Raw genomic sequence first — 20605 nt, 5'->3', positions numbered from 1 at the left:
ACCGCCGGGCCGCGGCAAGATGTCCGCGGAGGGAGGGCGCCAGGCGGCGGGCGTCGTGTTCCGAGCCCTGCCGCAGAAAACCTTCTCCTGCCTGCAGGACAAGGACATCGCGGACAGACTCCTCAGATGGTGGGGGGGAACGCCCGCTAAGGGATGCGTCTGTCTAGGGGCAGCGGGGGAACAGGCGGGCGCGGTGCTGAGGGCTGGAGCCGTTTCCGCGCCCGGTGGCGGCGGGTCCACGTCTCTTTTTTCTTTTTTTCTTTTCTTTTTTTTTTTTTTTAAATTCCCCTCAACCCCTTAATTTGAAGTCTCCTTGATATTTTCCAGGCAGGCAAACAGCGCCTTCTGAGGTGTCAGGCGTCGGTCCTCGCCTCCCACAGTGAGCCGAGATCTATTTCAGCTTCGCAGCGGGGCTCCGGCTCAGCTCGAGCCCTCCGAGGAAGGGTTGGAGGCGCTTATAACGGGAATGGAGTGGAAAAACCAAAATTTAATTGGTCAGAATAGGGCTTTATGTATGCCTTCAGAATGTTTAACCTCATTTTTTTTCATTTCAGGTCCATGCAAGGCAGGATCACAGCACAAGCGTTCAGTTTTGACCAGCAGTTTAAGCCCTATCAAAAGGATGAGTTTCTTATGGTAGTTCTAAATCCTTTGTATTTTAAGTTGACTTTTTTTTTCCCCCCCACCATGAAATTATAGCTACTGGAAACCTGCATACAGCAAACAATGTAGCAGTGCTGAATGCTATTGGTCTGCTCACTGTCTCCTTGAAAGGAGGTGATTTAGGTGTGGTGCTCAAGTCTCTGACTTTGTGGGTTAACTGTATTGTCCAGTAAAAATATTTTAGTTTCTACTAATGTTACTCTGCTTTAAGAGGGAACAATTTAGTCTTTCAGGATTCCCAAGAATGGAAATCTGAACTGGATGCTGATCTTGGCTGCAGCATTTCATGTTGGGAAGTCCACCTAGTGTGAGACATGCTTACAGTGTACATGCTTACAGCTATCAGTAAATTTCTCACAGTAAATTCACAGTGCAATTAGATGTGCATGTGCACCACATATCTGAAAATATAACTTTTGAAATGTATTGGATACCATTGCTTTATATGAGAATTTTGAACTCCCAGCTTTTTGAGACTCAAATCTCTTGCTGATTTTGTGTCCTCCATTTCTGTCATCTGCAAAGTCAAATCTCTGCATCTGTTTGCAGACAGAAAAAAACGCAAACTTTTGATTTTAAAATGTGAATTTTACATCTGTTGTTTTAAAAGTAACTCTTTGATATTTTATATGTCTACTTTATATTGTTATCCTGGGTAAAGAATTCAGCCTCTTTATATCTTAAATTCACACAGAAATGCACCAATATTTATTTCATCCTCCAGTGATAAACATTTCAAATTATTGAAGTTTACAGAATACCCATTTACTCTCTCAATGTTTGTCTCTTTTGAATTAAAAATGTAAAACTATCACTATGAAGTTATGAAACCTGAAGAGCTGTGAAGTAATTGGGGAAAAAAAGGACCATTATATGTAATGTCTGATCTCCGTGTATCCCAGAGGAGTAATAAAGAAATGTAGTGAGGCAGAAATTGAAAGATCCATCATTTAATTTTCTTCAGTTTCAGTTTCTTCAGTGATTATTCACTCTGTCTGCATATACATAAGTGTGGGTTTTCTTAGTTAGCTTATCTATCACAGAAACTTGCCAGCTATCAACATTATTATGCATGTCTCCTTCTTTTAATTGATAAATCAGTAAGATTGAATTCTTCAAATCTTACTGTGGAATATATCCTCCATCCCTTCAATAACTTATGAATCTCCTCTATATCTGTTTATTAATTTTTCTGTGTCTCTACTCTTCTCCAAGCTTCAAATTAATTTAAAAAGAGTAAATTTTAAAATAATATTTCGCAGCTTATTTTTATCTTCAACAACATTGTATGCAGAGATAGAACTGTTTCATCTCTTCCTCAATTTTCTGTACCTTCATGAATTTCATTCATTTTTGTGTGTTCTTGGACTAAAAATGCTTTATTATAAAACTTTAATAGTACATATGTAAATATGCACCTCAAGGTACCTTCCGTGTATAAAAGACACTGGCTACAATGAGTTACAAACCCATGGATTTGGTGGTGTGATATTTAGTATACAAACTGAAAGATCATGCAGAAACTACTTACTAATTGGAGCCTTATAATTTGGATTGAAAGTATCCAAGGCACTATAACATGATTTTATGTTTCATTTCATTAACCTGTATTCTCTTATTTGAATATTGTAGGCATTTTTTAATGATCAAAGTGTGAACTCCAGTTTAAAGTTGCTGTCAGCTTCAGGACAATGGACTACATTGGGTAAATTTAGAAATAATTAAGCTTTCTTTTAAAATTTTAAAATCTTTTAAATTTAGAATAAATTAATCTTAAATAAAAAAGTCTTTGCTTTTACTATTTTGCTCTAATTTACAGTTTTCTAATAATGACATTTCATATATGTGTGTTTTCATCTAGCTGAAATATCTTAAAGAATTACTTCTTTTACTAAGTAATGGGAAGAGATTCTACTTCTGGAACAAAATAACTAAATTGTCAAATTTGATACCTTTTTTTTCTTTTGACCCCTTCATCGTTCCATAAATCAAGCACCTGAAGCTGTTTATAAATCGTTTGTGGCATCCAATTGACCTGACCATGTATCCAGACATAAACAACTGCATTATTTGTGGAATCATAGTAGTACCTTACTCAGATAACATTTGGAGAAGGGCATTCTTCTATAGATACAATGACCTGACTTGGAAGAGGTCTGAGATGATTGCTCTATTACAAATTAAAGTTGAGAGCAGAGGATTGGTAGAGCACACCCTGAGCTGGTGTAAATCAGCCATGGTGATGGAGGCCCAGAAGAGCCCCATTGGACAGGTAGCTCCACTTACATCCAATGCTGTGAGGGTCACTTCAACTTGTTGCCTTATCAGAAACTTCTGAACACACTCCATTAGGTCTGGAGATGCAAATGAGACCCTAAAGCAGGAAGGCCAAAAGCAAACATCACCACATTGAAATTGTGTTTTTCATTATGTAAAAGGAACACAAAAACTCATGGGAATTGCATGTGATAATGTAATTGTATTTTGTGCATAAGGTGATCTCTGATATTGCCAAAGCGATTGTCCAAAATAGGGATATCTTAAAAGAGGATAGTGGGAAACTCTCATTTCTTTTGGTTTGTCTGCAAATACTACTGTGTGTAAATATTTAATGGAGCTTTGGGAATTTGCTAACTTTTCCATTTCAGCTCTCTGGAACTGGCATGGGTTTTTCCTGCTATATACAGTAACACTAGACATTGCCACCTTTTTGTCAGCAAAAATCCATTTTCCAAACACTTCACCTAACTATTAAAACTATTGAAATATATAAAATGCAAAAATCATCTCAAGTACCCCTTAAGGTACCTCTTTCTCTGGCAAACAGAAAAAAATAGATATATTTTAATCCAGTAGTAAACCTTTCCTTGCTTTAGACAGGATTTTTTAAAGGCTATCTGTCTAGTCTACAACTCGACAGTCCCTGTAGTGGAGGTCAGTAGGTTACATACCTTGTGTTAAGAGTGGAGGGTCTCTTGCCAAGTAACCCAGCTTAACTCTTGGTTCTGCTCAGTTTTCCTCACAGAAGTGAAGCATTTTGTCCCAAGGACTGGAAGGGTTCCCTTCCTAAATCCTGAACAGCTGGTGTACCCTGTTTGCTCTTAAAATTTCATCTTCCCATTCTTTGCCTATTTTTGGTGAGGAATGTTGGCACATTTTTCTATACTTAGTCTTCATGTGCATTTTGTGAAAATATAGTAAGAATTAGCTGTGAGTGGGAGGAGGTAAAAATCATCTAATAGTATTTTCTTCTTCAGGAGTGCTGATATATTAATCTGGATATACCATTTGCTTATCACTGTGAAGTAACTTTAAAATAACATTCCTGTTGTTAAAAAGATACTGGAAACATGCTTATTTTGCTTTTTAGAAAATATGAAGAAAATACATAGTCGACGTTGATTCAAATACCATATTTATTCTGTTACAAACAAAAATGTTAGTTTTTGTTTTGTTATTTTTTTAATGAGGGAGATAGTTTGAATGTATAATATAGGTGGGGTTTAGATAGATCCATAGAAACCTCCCTTCTCCTGCCCTCCATGAGCTTGGGCAGAAAGTATTTATGGACCCATGGAAAGATGTCAGCATTATAAAGGATATTATTAAAACATTACAGTGGTGTTTGTTTTCATAATAATTTTTAGATTTTTACAGCTGTGGTCCCCTCTTCTCACCTTTTCACTTACTGTGTTTTTTGTCCTGGTAGAATTCTATAATACATTGTTTCAAGGACTCCAGCTTCAACATTGCTTGAAATAAAACATTTTAGGTAAATGATACACAAGGATGTTCTCTACTCTGCTTCCTCTGCTCAGAAAGATACTTTATGACCTAGTCTCACACCAAATTTTTTTGCCTGTTGTAGTAGGGATATTTTTCCCCTCCTTCTGGCTACAAGGCTGAGTATCTGATATTTCTGATGTGCTTTAAGCCACCTATTCATCTATTACTCTGACAGTTCAAAAATAGAAGCAGTAAAAGGAACAAATTTGATACACACCCGTTTATGTATGAGTCTTGTGTTTTTTAAATAGCTGCAATGAGAACTAAATAGTTGTTTTTCCCTGGATACATTGCTGGCCTTGCACCTGTCAGCGGTCTTAAGGAGGCAGGACTGTATCTGCTTAAGCTCAATTAACACTTGAAAATTTATCTTCAAAGGGGTAAAGTTACCATCTATTTGTGTAAATAAAAAAAATTAGGATTTGCCTAAAGAAAGGTTCTTAAGTTGCCATATGTGCTTGAAGCTTCAACAATTTCTGTCTTTAGAATGGAATTTTAAAATTTGGAAGGAAATCTTAAATCAGAAATTTTTAAACTACTATTATAGGGTATAATTTGCAAAGAATTTTATATGTCATATGAACCCATAAACCATAAACCTACACTTTTTACTTTTGAAATGCCCTACTTTTTAATACCGAGCACTGAACTTGGATTATATATAAACTGTTTTGTAAATAGTAAATTGCAAAATATTTTTCTGATATGAAAAGCTTTTTTTAAATTTTGGAGGAATTCTAAATATACCTAATCCAGGGTTTATATGTCCCGTACTATATACAATGTGTTAATATAAAAGTATTCTGGCAGCACTTTATAGATATATAGAACAGAGTTGGCTGTTACACTTAAACTGTTTCAGGATTTCTCAGCTCTTTGTTTTCTACTTGTAGAGTTGTCAAGGCATTTCTTCTTCCTCTTTTACTGCTTACTTTTATAGTGTTATTAAAGCCTATCATTCATGTCCAGGAAATTCGGAATTTCAAATCTCATCTCTCAAACAGACAGTAAGACCATCCAGTGTATTTAAACTTTTCCATGTGTGGTTTGGTTTTCAGAACTACTGAATAGATTGCAAAGCTCTTGATTTTTTTTTTCATTATTGAAATTTTCATAAAACCTTTTTTCAGAGCAGAAGTCTCCTTCCCTTCCACCAATAAAATCCTTATAATTTAAGGCTTATAAATAGCTCAATTTCCTGTACTTTTAGCTTAGCAACTGGATCTTTTCCTTTTCTCAAGTCATTTAGCATCTGATGTTTGTTAGTCAACTCCGGTTTTAATGTTAATTTTAAAATAATTTATGTGAATAAAGCTGATTTAACTCTTACTAAATCACTTATAAAATAAAAATTCAATCCCTGGGAAAGGGAGCTGAAGAATTAGAAGTTAGAGGAAACTGAAAGTGAGGGGGTGGGAGGAAGTGTAAATAAATAACTATGAAATAGTTTGGGTTTTTTTCATAGGTTGTAAGGCTGTAATTCATGATTTTTCTGACTTGTTTTTGATTATGTAATATGGTTTTTTAATAGCCACTGTGTGTACAGGTAGGAGAATGTACTATACCTTTTATTCTTTAATAAAATATACCCTTTTTCATAACCATTGTCTGTAGACAGGAAGACAAGCAATTAAATGCTAGGGTTTTGTCTTTAAAAGACTTTCTTGACTTCACAATGGTCCAATAGAATAATTTTTAAGTTTCCTGTTGGTATTTCAGCTTTAGCAGGCATATTTTCAAGCTATCAGTTTATAACTTCTCTTTATTTTTTTCCTGGTATTGATTGGTTGGGTGGTACAGTTTACACAGGTTTAGGTATTAAAATGCCAGCCCTACTTAACCTACAAATAAATAGTCTCTATGTAATAGTATATTTCTGTAGGTGTTAGGGCAAGAGAAAATGTAGGTTATGCTGTGCTTACAAGGATTAGGGTTGGAGTGAAATGATAGGTGGTCTTGGAAGCATCACGGTTCATGCATCCCTTTTTGGCATGTTTCTGCTCCTGAAATGCTGTCATCTAGAGGGAAATTTGGACATTTCCTAAATAGTAATGCTTAGATCATTTAGGTCAATTTGTCAGGACAGCACAGAATTTTATCTTTAAACATATGATAAAAAGCCTTTAGATACTGTGATGTTGCTGGCCAGTCTCCCATGAAGGGAACCTACAGAGGAGAAGGGATAAGAATAAACTCATGGACAGCTGGAATATTGTGAATATTCTCTCCACTGAGACACAGTGCCCTTGAGCTGAATGTTCAGTCATGTTCTCCTCCCCTCTCCTGTTTAGAAGCACTTTGATGGGTGTTCAGGTGGACCTGAAGATGGGTAGAAAACATGTTCTAACACTTGGGTTGAACACTTTGGACTGCAGATAGCAGACAGAACTGGTCTGAGTCCAAAGCTGCTTAAACATGGAGCGTAATGCTACTTGAGATGCCATAAGTTATCCAATACCATGCAGATAGATTTGTAGATGTAACACTGTACATAGAGAAGACACGTGCCCTTATGGACTGATGCCTCTTTAAGGAAAATACTGTAGGGCATCTCAAATGGCACCTGAAGTCTGTGAGCAACAGGATACAGTCTTGGATGATTTGCAAGCAGAGGGAAAAATAAATTATAGAAAAATATATTCTGCATTAAATGATTACAGAGATAATACTCCAGATTCATACAGGAAGTGCTGATAGTACGTTTTTCATCTTCTGAAATAGCTGGTTAATAAAGCTTACAGTGGCTACAAAATAGCTTTTTAAAATGTTCAATATAGTACTTAACAAGTCAAAAATTCTTCAAGACTGTTCATTTTGGTTTTTACTTTGTGGGGTGCTGTTAGCAGCTGTTGAGTTCAGTGCTTCATCATGCCAAATTTGGCATATGTTCTCAGATGCTTTAAGGTTAAGCTGTGGAATATGATTTTCTAAGGGTGTGATCTAATGTGATGCTGGGTTCACACGGTGTTCCTTCTATCCCTAGTTTCGGTTGATGGTATTTACCAACAGGGGGAGCAGACACATGAGCCTTAATGGAAAGTAGAATTGAGATGAATTTTATGTTTTCTTTACACTTGTTTCCTTCTTAGCTTTCTTTGGTTTTTTTTTTGTTTGTTTGGTTTGTTGTTTTTGTTTGTTTTGGGGGTTTTTTTTGAGGGACTCTGTGATTGAGTCATACTTACATGATCTGTGTTTTTTTTAAAACATGAAACATGCAACCAGCTATATCTTCCAGGTTCCAAAGTGACAAAAATTGAAGCTACAGTGGTACCCTGTACACAGATTTCCATGTCATTTTTTGATCGGCTGTACTCGGAAGGAATTGTTAGAGAAACTGGAACTATTGTGAAATGTTATGATGACTATTATGATGATATTCTTATCGCTGATGAATTAAGGAAGGTCAGTGTAATAATGAATAATTTTTTATCATTTTTCTACTCTATTAGGTATTATAAGGAGACATTTTTCAGGTTGTTTTTTTTCTAACAGTGGTAAAAACAGGGATCAATAGCCACAGTTTTCAAACTGCAGCACTGCAGTGCCTGAATATGTGAAAGAAATAACTTTTTTTCCAGGTAAGCCCTCTTCCATTTTTAGGTGGGAGAAAAAAGTAAAGCCACCTTCTACCCACCTATGTCTCAGGCAGTCAGTGCTGGGGGTATATGGGGAAATGCAACTGTATGTTTGCTTAGGAGGGGGAAACAAAGGGTGCCAAAGAGAAAGTGCTGTGATACTCAGAGCTGTAGATTCACTCAGCCTTCAAGGTAGGGGACAAAATTGAATGTGTTTGATAGCTACATCCTGAAGTGTTCCCAGACAGGATGCCAATCATATGTGAAGGCATTTAAAGAAAGCCATCTTAATACATTTTCTCTAAAGCAAGAGGAACTATGGAAAAGGAAATTATTTTTCTGTGTAATACTGAAAAATTACTAAATACAACTCCTGAACAGGCCTGCAATGTAAAACTGTTTGTTATACTCTAGTGGAGGTGTCATAAAGCAGATTATCTGAAAAAGAATCTCTAACACTGGCACCCTTTTAATCAATGTATGTCTTTACTGTGTTTCTTTTGACTTCATAAGCTAAAACCATTTTTTAAACTTATGTTTGTGTAGCATTAGCAAAGCATAGTGTGGGAGAACTGGATTTTGCTCTTCCTTGTATATATAATCAACGTAAGTACTAAATAATTATAGAGTTGCACTCATTTGCACTTGGCAAATCCTTTGAAGGCAACGTATTTGAACCTGTGACACTGGTTACAGGATGTGGCCTGAAATACTGGTCTGTCTTGTAAAGTTCTGGGAAAAGGTGAGAACTCAAGCTCATGTTTGAATTTCAGATGCAGTTTGTAGCCTAGCAGTTCAAAATACATGTATTTATTTATAATTTGAGTACATGTGAAATGTTTTCTGAAAATTAAATATATTGTGTGTAGGAAGGTTAGAGGCAACATTTAAAATTAGAAATTATTGGGGTTTCACTGTCTTCCCAGTTTCCTTCCCATGGAAGTGATGTGTGTGTTGGCATTTGCAAGCTGAGGGTTTGACATTGGTTTGAAACAAAGATGATTCCTACTCCAAAGACCTAAGACAGCAGAAAAAATAAGTCAGTCCAGGAATGACATGAAAACTTCAAATTAGTTAGGGCTTTAGGACAGGAAACTGTAGGGGGCACCATACTGTCTCCTGGTGTCAGAGAGTGGCCTTTGTCTGCAAGACTCCATAATTCTTTCCTACCTGCCATGTGTTGTCTTGTTTCAGCCAAGGAGGTTGGGATATGTATGAGATGGCCATCCAAAACAGTTGTTGCTCTGACCCCTTTTTATTCAAGTTGTGTAGTTTTTTTATAACGGGGACCAGAGAGCAGTGGGCTGATGTCTAACTTTGACCAGTTTGCCTGGGCTGGCATCTGCAGTTTGGCTGACATGACTCAAATGTCTTGTAGCCATTGTGAGTTACAATTCCTGTCCACATTTACACAAACCAGTGTTGACACTAATCTGGCAAGCCCTCTGTGTTCACATAATATCTCAGCAAGAGGCAGGTGAGATGCATGGAGGCAGCTGGATACATGTCTGGCTAATCCAGGCCACAGATCAGGGCTCACTGGAGTCTGCAATAAAGAATGATGGGAGTTTGAGTGACCTCTGGGAGATCCTCAGGATTCCTTTACAAATGTGAAATAACTGTGTCAGTCTAAAAGTGAAAAAGCAAATGCTACCAAAACCAGTTACCAAATTGTTTAACAGCAATTGACATATCAAATATAGGTAGACTACTTTCAGATTCATTGTTTCATTAGCATGACAGATAATTAACCAGTGAAAGAACAAGACTTGAAAAATATTAATTTCTATATTTTGGACACAAATCTGACGGTGATTCTGCTTTATATTATATGTAAGGATTTTGAACCTAATTGCATCATTGGAGGAAGGATTTAGAAATATGTATTTCCATCCCTCATCAATACATTTTATATGGACATAATTTTTGTGTACTAATTGCATTATTTATAAGCTAAATCTTAAATAAATTTTTATCAACTTGACTTCCTTGTTTTTTCTGTGTTCCACAAGGTCTTGCTTCTGGAGGATTCTGACCATTATGATTTATTCACTCAACTGGATCGTGAGGAATTTCTGTTCTGTCTTTTTAAGCATTTTTGCATTGGAGGAGCTCTTTGCCAGTTTGAAGATGTAGTTGACCCATACTTAGAAACTACAAAAGCTTTTTATAAAGACTTGGTGAGGTAAGTGTTATTCACTTTTTGTAAAACTGTGTATGCATATACTGTTCATAGATACTTTGTGTTGATTTGTGTAAATTTATTGTACATTACTGCTTCAAAAATGGGGCTGTTCTTTAACCCACCTGCAAGCTTATTTGTGTCCAAATATCAAAATACAATGGAAAAATGGTAGTAGCTCTGTGGAAAAATATATGCAATTTTAATTACATTAGTCCCACATAGGAACACTTTTATGTTACATTTATGAACATTGATGGTTTATAATTAATTCCCAATTTAAAGATACTTTCTTCTGTAATTGTCTGCTGAAAACATGGCATGGTACTGGAAACAGACTGTTTCCACTGTCATTGATAAAATATCAACAATTAAGTCTTGCCTGTATTATCTTGGGCTACTTTCAATTGAACTGCTTTTAATTTAGGATTTAAAAATTGAAATAATTAGTTGAAACTTTCAGTTCCATTTATTTTTATCCCTGCTGATTTATTTATTTATTTATTTTTTAAATACATTTGGATTTTGGTCTTCCTAGTTCTGCAAATACACTTCTCACAGTGTAAAGCTAAGGGTGATAGATTCTTGCTGTTAATGTGACATGGTGAACTAACATTTTTTATCACATTTGGTGTATGGAATTATTTGGAACCTTATGTGAGGGGATTTTTTCCATTGAAATTAGAGATAATTGATCAGAGGTTTAGATTCAGTCTAAACACACAATTTTTGCCCTGCTTTGATATATCCATATGCTGACTTCTCTAGCTGACAAAACTTCTTATGTTCTGGTTGCTGGGAAATGGAATGTAGTTATTGGTTATACAGACTAATTTTTAGTTAAACTAATGGAAATATAAAGATTGTAAAAGATATTACTAAATTTTTTGTTAGTATGAATAGTTTTGGTATTTTCATCTCATACATAGATGAGAATCAAGTGGGTTCTTCAGAAATACAGCATCTGACATAAAAGGATCTATCAATGTTTAACTCTACCCTCCCTTTTCTTTTATATTGTTCACTTTGCACTTGAATCAAGCTGTTTGTTCCTTCAGTCCTGGGCCATAGGTGACTGCATTAACTGCAGCTGTTTCTACTCTTCTGTTGTTGAATTAATTTAGGACAAAGTGCAAATCCAATCAGTTCCTTCACTTTACTGCTCCCCTTTGCTGTTGAGTTGTTTTATCCTAAATATATTCAAGTTCTGTTCTAAGCCATTCATTTGCTTTATTTTCCAATCTCCTTAAACCTCTTTCCATTCTTTTTCATGCTGTAAAATTTGATAAGGATGTCAAATAGTTCTTGTTATTTAAAAGAGAAAAAAAGCCTCTGCCAAGATCCTCCCACAATTTCATCCTGCTTTCAAAGTTTACTTTTTCTGTATCCTCAACCTGTTCCCTATTATCCCTTTGTATTTTCCTCTTGCATGTTGCTTCTGCCCTTCATAAAATATTTAGGAGAAAATATTTCAAGATGTATTCCTGTGTTGTTTGAGGCTTTTTTTTTTTTGCCAGTTGGCAGATTGTTTTCTATCCTCCCAAGTGTTGAAGTGATGTAATTGATCTTCAGTATTTGTGTACCATGTGTCTCTCCATTTCTGTGCCAGTAAATGTCTGCTGGTTTCTCACTGCCAGAGGAGCTGGTGTTTAGCACTGGTTACCAGTTGAAAACAAAACTTACCATTTGACTGAATCTTTCATCTTTCTCCTTTAATATTGAGTTCTTTGTCAGTCCCGTGAGGAAAGCTTTTGATCTTGACATTTCAGATGTTCCCCCCCACTTCAGAATCATGGTTGTCTTTTTCCTGGTCTCATTTCCCCCTGCTCCCAGTTTATCCAAAATGATGCTTCTGTTTTATTTCCACTGTGTTAAGAGAGAAAAAGACAGTGACAGGCTCTGAATAGGGACACTAATGACAGTCTCGACTTAATTTCTAATTTCTGGTCCATGCTGTGCACTGTGTTACTCCATTCTTGAGCAAATTACACCAGAAAATAAAGCAATTAAAATTACTTTCTTATAGCCTCTTATTTTCTGTAAAAGATTGCTAATGATCTCTTAAATTCTGTTTCACCCTCAAATTTGTATTGAATACCAAGTTTTGTTTAAATTTTTTCTTAGACTGCTATCTTCTGGTTTCATTGTATCTTGGATGACAGTTGCATTGGATACATTCTACTCTTTGTAAAGTGATATTAAAAGCTTTTCAAGGTATTTAAAATTCTGTAAAATATCCTTAAGGTTTCATTTTTGTTTGAGGATCAGAAGGCTTGGTAAAAAACAAATGTATACTTAATAATTATTAGCTGCTGGCTGATGATGATTAAAAAATTCGCTACCACAGATTAATTCAGTCTAATAACAGTAAGCCTATGGATGTATGAGCTACCACTGTTTAGTCCTGTTACAGTATTCCTTATGGACAAGAGCCTTGGCATGAGGAGTTCCACAGAAGTGCCTTTACTGCTAGGAGCAGCAGACCTGTTAATGAGCTTTTCCCTACTTATCTTTATTACAGGTTCTTTTTCTGGCCATACCTGAGTTCTAACTCCAAGGCACTAGCATTGAAAATAGTGTAAAAACTTTTAAGGTTTCATTTTATTAAAGCATTTCTATGTGCATCACTTTATTATGAGCGAATGAAATAATCTTTTTGAAATTAGCAGCTCTAGATATTTTACAAGCTAGGTATATCCAAATACAGCTACTAAATGGTGGAGATTTTTTTCTTTGCAAAAAGTGTGATATATTCTTACTAAAACATTAAGGCACGACTTGTAGTCTGTTACTAACCCATCAGTAATTAGTCTGTGATCAGCTGAATCTGTGAAAAATTCTACTGTTTAGTGTTGTATTCTGTTTAACCTAATGGGTTATACAGGATACAACACTAAATAATTTCAAATCCCTTGTTGTAGTATTTTGATTTAAAGAATATATTTATGTGACAAAAACTTTGAAATAATGAAAATATAATCTATGAATCTCTGTTGATAAATATTGTCTTCTGTACTTAACCCCTGATTTTTCTAAGTGTCTCTCCATGGTGACAGCTGCTGTAGCATCTTGTGGTTGTTTTCTTCTCCTTCCTTAACTTCTATCTCCATGCCCTTTCCCCCATAATGAATGAATGTATTTGAAAGTATTAAGTTGCTCTTTTATTGTTTGGAAAGCCTAGTAAAATATTGGCAGGAAGGTTGGCATATAAATAAAGCCCAAAGTGAATAGAGAGACCATGAGGATATTTGCTCTTTGTAAAAAGAGAATAGATGCACATTAAAACAATGTACCACCATATCAAATTAATAGTTTAGAAGTTAACAATTTGAAAGAACATGGGGCTATTAACATTATTTTTAAAGAAATACTATCCTCTTCAAAAGGACAAGATAATTTTTTTCTAAAACCTTTTGGGGGAAAAAAGAGAAATAGAGCAAATGAGTTTGTCAAAGGCAACCTCTTGGTTTTCTTTCAAGTAAGCAAAGGAAGAATTCATTTGATTTTAACAGACACAAATTTTTGCCTTAAAAAATAACCAAAGTACTGAAAATAAACATTCTGAAAAATTGCTTACAGGAAGCTAACCACAAGGGGAAAATTTCTCAAGGTCATGGAATAAATAGGAAGACTTATTCTTTGTCAACTCTTACTCTGGTATCCCAGGTATATAAATATATAAATTATATATATATATATATATATATATATATATATATATATATAAAACATGAAAATTAAGAAGCCAGAAATTGACAGGATAGTTTTCTGGCAGAAGAATCTGAAGTCAGAGCCACTTAAATACAACTGTTGCTTTTGGGGGTGGTGATATATGGTAGAAGGGAATAATGCCATCAGTCCTCTATGTCTTGTTCTGAAAATTGTCACTCTTTCCACAGAGATGGTTGAAGAATTTCTGAACTGCTGCAGTTACAACCTGGTGTGTCAGCATAAAATGACATCTGTGTTAGTTTGGCTTAGTGTGCTGGTCAGTAAACTGCAGTGGTTCAGAAGCTGAGTCATGAGTCATGTCCTGCTGGGAAGGCAGTCATCTCTGGAGGGGTGGGAGGGCAGACAACTGGGGTCAGTACCGATTTCAGTGCTGTCTTCATCCACTGTTGAGTATGTCAACATGTCAGATGCAACAAAAAGTTCTGAGAAGGCCTCATTACTGACTGACCACAGGGAAGATTAGCTTACAGTATAGGTTCAAACATGACTGTGTCATTGCTCTACAGATGAAATCAGTTAATTGGAGAGTCAATCTCTTTTACTGGCTGCAGAGATTGAATCAACAAAGGTGCTGTTGCTTGATTTGGGGTTCATTTGTTCTTATAAAAAGAAGCTTTGCCAAAGCTCTGGTAACGGGAGACTGCTATCACAGCTTAGACCTGGTGTGGTGTTCAACTGGGCTGTGTTTCACACATCCTCTTGTAACTTGTCTACACTGGGACCTTCCTTGGGAATGGAACCTGTTTGTGACAAGGCAGGTTTTGAGCTATGCATTTCTTGGTAGTGTATAAGTACGGAATTTTTAAGCCTCAGCTGTTCCACAGTTAGTTAATGTAAATGGGAATATGCAAAATTAGAGAAATGAATAGCAGTTGCATGATGTAATTTCTGGAGAAATGTAAGCATAACTTAAAGCAGACTTGAGGAAAAATGATATATTAAAATACTTCAAATAGGTTGAGATGCCTGGATTATTTTCAATAATATTCAGTGTTATTAGTAAATGTGATGAAAGAAATGGCAATCTTCACAATAAATAGTCTAAATATAAAAGCTCAGAACTAATCCCATCCCAAGTTGCCTAGCTGACTATATATACAAAATTCCAAAGGAGAAAAAATAAACCTAAACTATAATTATATACTAATGAAAAAATGAGCTAAAGAATGTATTTCTTCACCAGTACTGCTGCTACTTCTTGTAGTCTGTATTAAGATGCATTTCACTTTGGAGGTTTTTTTCTCAAAGAATATGTGAAAAGATTTTTATGAAATGTTTAGCTGCATAATTTTTGTATCTATCAAAATGAAAACTCTATATTTGGAATCATCTAGGTCTGGGTAATATTGCTGTGATTTAGTAGCTGAGAACAGTGAAACCAAGTCAGATGACTAGATATATTCAATATTTTTCAGTAAAATATCATAATAACTCTGTTACCTAACAGTGGCCACATAGCTTTTTATGTTTACTATGACATAATTTTAGCTATAAATTTGACCTTCATTACAATTGAGCAAGGACACAATGCATATGTTTAAAATGTATTTAATAAATTAAAGAGTCTAATTATCTAGTATTTACGATATATACTAATTGTGTATTATACCCCTGTATTTCAGTGTTCAAAAGAACCCTGAAACAAAAGAAATACATATTATTTCTACAGTCTTCAGAGTGTCTGCATATGTAAGTATTAATAATTTTTATATGGGATATTACTGGCACTAATATATATAACATGAAAATAATGAATTTACTTTTACATAAAGAAAATATAATATTCCATTATAATGGATTATAGGTTATTTCCCCATAGCTGTTATTTTTTTTATTCATTAGCTCTTTCCCTGGCCTCATCCTGTTTCTCATCCTCTTTACTAACTTTTCATTAGTAACTGCCAGCTAAAGTTTTATTTGGTAGCTCACTAGAAATAGATTTGCTGGATTGCAGTGGAAATCATAACAGTCATCCAGAAACTAGATAATGAAAAAAAAAATAAAATCTGAGTAATTCTGGGTTTAGATAATAATAAAACTTGAGTTAGCAATAAGGATCAAGGATGCACTCTTGACTTCCTATAGTTCTGTTTTGAAATGTTGCTAGAGCTTTGTAAATAGCTTGTATTGCATCTCTTTCTGTAAAGACTGCAAGGATATTTAGTATACAAAAGGGCTGAGGTGGTGAGATGACTGCTAACCTCTTTTCCCCTCCCTCGTCAAGTCTCATTCCTATCTCTTTCCCTTGCAAAATCATACATTTACCATCAAGATAAGTTTGAGAACTGACTGCATGTTTACTAGATTCAGCATATCTGTCATTAAAGCTGTTACAGTAGGATGAACTACTCCAAATTCTTCTTGAGTAACCAGAATATGTGATAATTAAATGTCAGATAATGTACCGACTTTCAACAGCAGTAGCTGATGTCATTTCAGCCTGCACAAACTTCCCTGTAGGTTGCCAATAACCCAGTTGTTCATCTGTTGGTCATCATCTTTTAAGTACTATGTATGATTCATAAAAGACTTTTGAAAATAAACACTTTATGGGTGTATCAAAATTTATCTTTCTGCTACGTTGCAGACTGTAATAAAAATAAAAAAGCAGAACCCTGGTAACTGGATGTTCTTCTGTTATTACTGGTCCTTTCCAACCTCTGAATCAAGTGCATTGATGTGAATTGCAGATTTCTATGTTTAGGCAGATGGACATTAAAGAGCTCCCCTGTGTTTGCCATACATTAAATATCATCAGAACTACAGAGGAAAAAATCAAACGAACAAACAAAACCCCAACCAAATTTTAGCAACTTTTTGTAAATAAAATAGATGGACAAAAGAAGATCCACTGTTAATGCAGAATGGGGTATCTTCCTTGTACCCTTGGAGAAAAATTGGGATTACTACACATTCTGAAAATTTGTGGGGTGAAGGAGAATTCTGAAATTACGGTTTCTATTAAAGTACATCTTGAAGAATTTTGTCTCAGAAAGCAGAAAGGCTAAATAGAGTGTCTAGACTGTTTAACGGTTTCGTGGATCAAAACTATTTCACTCCACTTAGCACTTACAGGAAGGACACTTCCTGGAGCACTAATGTCTTGTGTTTGTGATGAAAAGTTTCTCTCAAGGAGATAACTACATTTCTGCAGTGGATTTAGTTTCTGAGTTCATTTGATAAATAACTGTAGAGTGTTATTATAATACTTAAGTGGATTACAGTTTAATTATAAATTTAATTATTAATTATTAATTTAATTATTAAATATATTCTTTAATTATATTCATTAGAATATTATATATTTTATTATTAACTTTTTAAGCCAAATTTTCTTGGTTTGTATCTGTAAGAAAAGGTCATATCCTCCTAGCTTGATGTAAATAGATAAATAATTTTTAAAATAAATTTGTTGAGGCCTCTCTTAAAAATGTCTGTAGAGCTCTTTAGCATCAAAACCTGATAGACCTAGGCATCATAAGAGAAATAATTTTAGATCTTGTGACAAAGTACTCTGTTTAACTCCAAACCTTAACATTAACCCTTGAGAGGTTTGGAGCTTTGCATATAATGAATATTGCATATTCATTATATGCACATAATATTTGCATATAATGAATACAGCTTAAATATTGGAATGCTCAATGATATTTTGGAACTTTCTTTACCTGAACCCAAACTGTGGCAGTGTTAGAAATCAGAATAATGCAAAGTTTGTTCAAGAAGTATTTAAAAAGTTTGTCAATTACATTATGCAGTTTTGAGAATGTTCAGCAGTATTTTTATTTCTGTTTTATGCTATGCATATGTATTCTTAAAACATCAGCTGTGTTGCTACAAAGAAAAAATAAAATGATCCTACTCTAACATCAGTAAATCAATCATTACACCCCCTGCATGTATGAACCAAAGTCCATACTGCAGATGGAATTGGTATGATTCTTAACTTGTGTACATGCATGAATGTAAATATCAGAGCCTTTATAGTCAAGCATTTTAGGGGGTTTATGACCTCTTTTTCTAATTAAAATAAACTTAAGAACTCTTTTCATTTAATTAGGTTGTATTGATACCAAGTTTGGTATATTGCTTGAAATGCCTCATTGCTAGAACTACATTGTTTTTGTTCTTGAGCTGTTGAACAAATTTTTAGTGGGCTCACAGTGCCTCTAAACAGTCAAAACCTCAAGTGCCATCCATCAGTTCCACAAAGACTGCAGGAGTGGGATCCTCAGTAGAAATGGGAAAAGTGTTTAACTAACAACCACATCTTGATGTTGATCTTCTCTTACTTTTATTTTGTTCAGTTACATGACTGAGCTTAGGTTATTTTTGGATCAAATTCCAAAGACCTTCCCTTTGATGCTGAGCTCTATAAAATCATAAAATTTGCTCTCCTTACTGCAGTTGAGAATCCAGTGTTTGTTACAAATGTATCCTTAAAAAACACCTGAAGAAAGCTAGTTATCCTACAATTGGAGCTACAGAGCTTGTATGCTGTGCTGCTTAAATATAGAATGTTATTTCTAGCTTGTGGCATTTGACTACCATTGGAATATTTTGGGAATAAATCTTATCAAATCTCTACCTGTCTCAAACAGTGCTTTTATGAGGTGCCTAGCTTAATTTAAGATTTAGGGGTTTGAATAATCCCCCGAAGGAAGACACCAGAATATCTGATAATGGATTCATTCTCTTTGAAGTAAAAGGAGAAAATGGGATACCAATAACACCTAAAGGATAAAATTCACAGATGGTCAGAAATGGGGACCCAGCTCTTTTCCTTCTCAGCTGACCTAACCACTGAGAGAGGCAACAGTTTTCATGTTTCCTTGCTCCAAAAAAAAAGATTATTTTATGCAAAGGAGGACAGCTTCAACAAAAGAATGTGAGAGATGTAGAATCCGGAATAATTTGTAGTCTGTAAATTTAAAATTTTCCTGAAGAAAACAAACAATATATGCAATACAGCAATTACTGTCAAGCAAGAAAAGTGTTACAGAACCTACATCTCTTCAACTGTTGTACAAAGGTGTTGGGGAGCAGGAGGAAACCATTTCATGTTTTAAAAGAAAGGAGGTGTCAGCTACATATTTATTGATCTTTCACATATTTAGTTACCACACTGACTAAATAAAAAAACCCAACCCTTTAAAAATCCCTCCATCTAGTTCCTGGATCCCTACTGGATTTGAAGTGTGTCCAGCTGTGCTGCTCTGTCAACACTGAAGCTTTTATTGACACGTACAGACATAGGATGTTAACGTGAAGAGCCCAGTTCCTATGCTGATTGTCAGCTGAATATGTTTTTTCAGGATTTTCCTGCTAGGTGTCTAGAATCCCTTCAAGCCCTTTCTGATGACTGGAACACAAAATGTTTTCAGTAATAGTCCAAAGTTGTTAATGTGATCTGTAATGAGTATTTTGCTTAAATGCAAATATTGGAACCTGAACAGATGCATTAGCAAATGTAAAGTGAAAAAAAATTACGGATGGAACAGCTTTATGTATTAATATAGAGTACATGATTTTTTTTCTCTTTCAAAAGAAACGTGATGGGCTGTTGTATATTTAATCCTTTGTATTTTAGGCTCTAATTGTGTAAACACTTGCTTACATGTTTAATTTTGCATTTTATATAAATATTACATTTACCTCAAGGTTATTTGATACATCTAGCCAGAATTACTGTGCATTTTGTAGTGTTGGGGTCCTTATGGGGAGATAATACCATTTAAATAAACTGTGGTGTATTTGCTCTATTTTGTTGTGCAATAAACAGTTACAATTGGAACAAAATTATTAACTTCAGATTTTATTAATTCTCTTACAGATATCTCTATTGTCCCTAATACGGTTTCGGTTTTTTTTCTTTCTGTCAGGATGTTAATGGCCTGTGTTACCCTTCAAGCAAAAGCCACCAACAGACTTTTGCCTACTTGATTGTGGATCCCTGCAAGCGACACGTGAATATTCTATATCACCGATTCGGAAGCCTATTTACAAACTAATTATAAACCTGGCTGGTCCCAGATTTTGTAATGGAGGTTGCCTTCTTTCTGTTGGGTTGAGATAGACATTGACTAGTTTTCTGACGAGGAAAGCTCAACTCCTTGGTGACACGCTCTTAAGTGCTTCCCGTTCACTCAGATGTCACTGTGTGGTTAGTGACAAAAGTTTTCCGGTATTTATAGTTCTTAAAGCTGTTTTCTTAGCCTTTTCCCCCCTTCCATCACCCGTTTTATCTAATAAAAAGTGTTTCTCTAGAGGTCTCGTCATTTTTACGAGCCAGCTTTACAGACCCGCGACGCGTAACTGCAGGGGAGGCTCTGCAGTCGGTGAAAGCTCTACGGAACGGGGAGAAAGCGCGGGAGGAGACCGGCGGGAGGGGTCCCGGGCAGATGCCCCCTCCGGGCCTTGGGGAGGGAAGCGCGGCCGCCCCTCCCCACCCCCTCGCGGAGCGGCCTGCTGGAACTTGGGGTAGAAGTTAGGGAGAAAAAAAGTTCTGGTTGGCGGCTGCGCTCCGTGGCGGCCGCGGGCGGGCGGGAGAGGAGCGGGCGGGCGCGAAGCGGGGGCGGCGCCGTGCCAGCCGGGCCGAGGCTGGGGCCGGGGCCGGGGCCGGGGCCGGGGCCGCGGGCGGAGCGGGGTCCGGGGGGGCCGCGCAGCG

The 20605-nt window shown here is 35.9% G+C and overlaps 1 protein-coding gene across 4 annotated transcripts; it reads left to right on the top strand.

Annotated features, from left to right (window-relative positions):
• Positions 1–19: 19 nt before the first annotated feature.
• Positions 20–20204, top strand: CFAP300 (cilia and flagella associated protein 300). 4 transcript variants are annotated; one of them, XM_023920553.2, is made up of 7 exons: positions 20–129; positions 555–636; positions 2296–2368; positions 7685–7851; positions 10037–10209; positions 15561–15627; positions 19821–20204. In XM_023920553.2, exons 1-7 carry the CDS (start codon positions 20–22, stop codon positions 19947–19949), a joined length of 801 nt encoding a protein of 266 aa, XP_023776321.2. In that variant the 3' UTR covers positions 19950–20204. The 4 variants fall into 4 exon arrangements, with proteins under 4 accessions (XP_023776321.2, XP_023776342.2, XP_086738132.1 ...); XM_086882006.1 differs by lacking the exon at positions 20–129 and adding an exon at positions 320–379; XM_023920569.2 differs by lacking the exon at positions 20–129 and adding an exon at positions 373–444.
• The last annotated feature ends 401 nt before the right edge of the window (positions 20205–20605 follow it).

Source organism: Cyanistes caeruleus, chromosome 3 (genome assembly GCF_971803275.1).
Source record: "Cyanistes caeruleus chromosome 3, bCyaCae1.hap1.1, whole genome shotgun sequence".
Taxonomy (NCBI): Eukaryota; Metazoa; Chordata; class Aves; order Passeriformes; family Paridae; genus Cyanistes; species Cyanistes caeruleus.
Note: the sequence above shows the minus strand (reverse complement) of the source record. Positions and strands in the feature narration are given on the sequence as shown.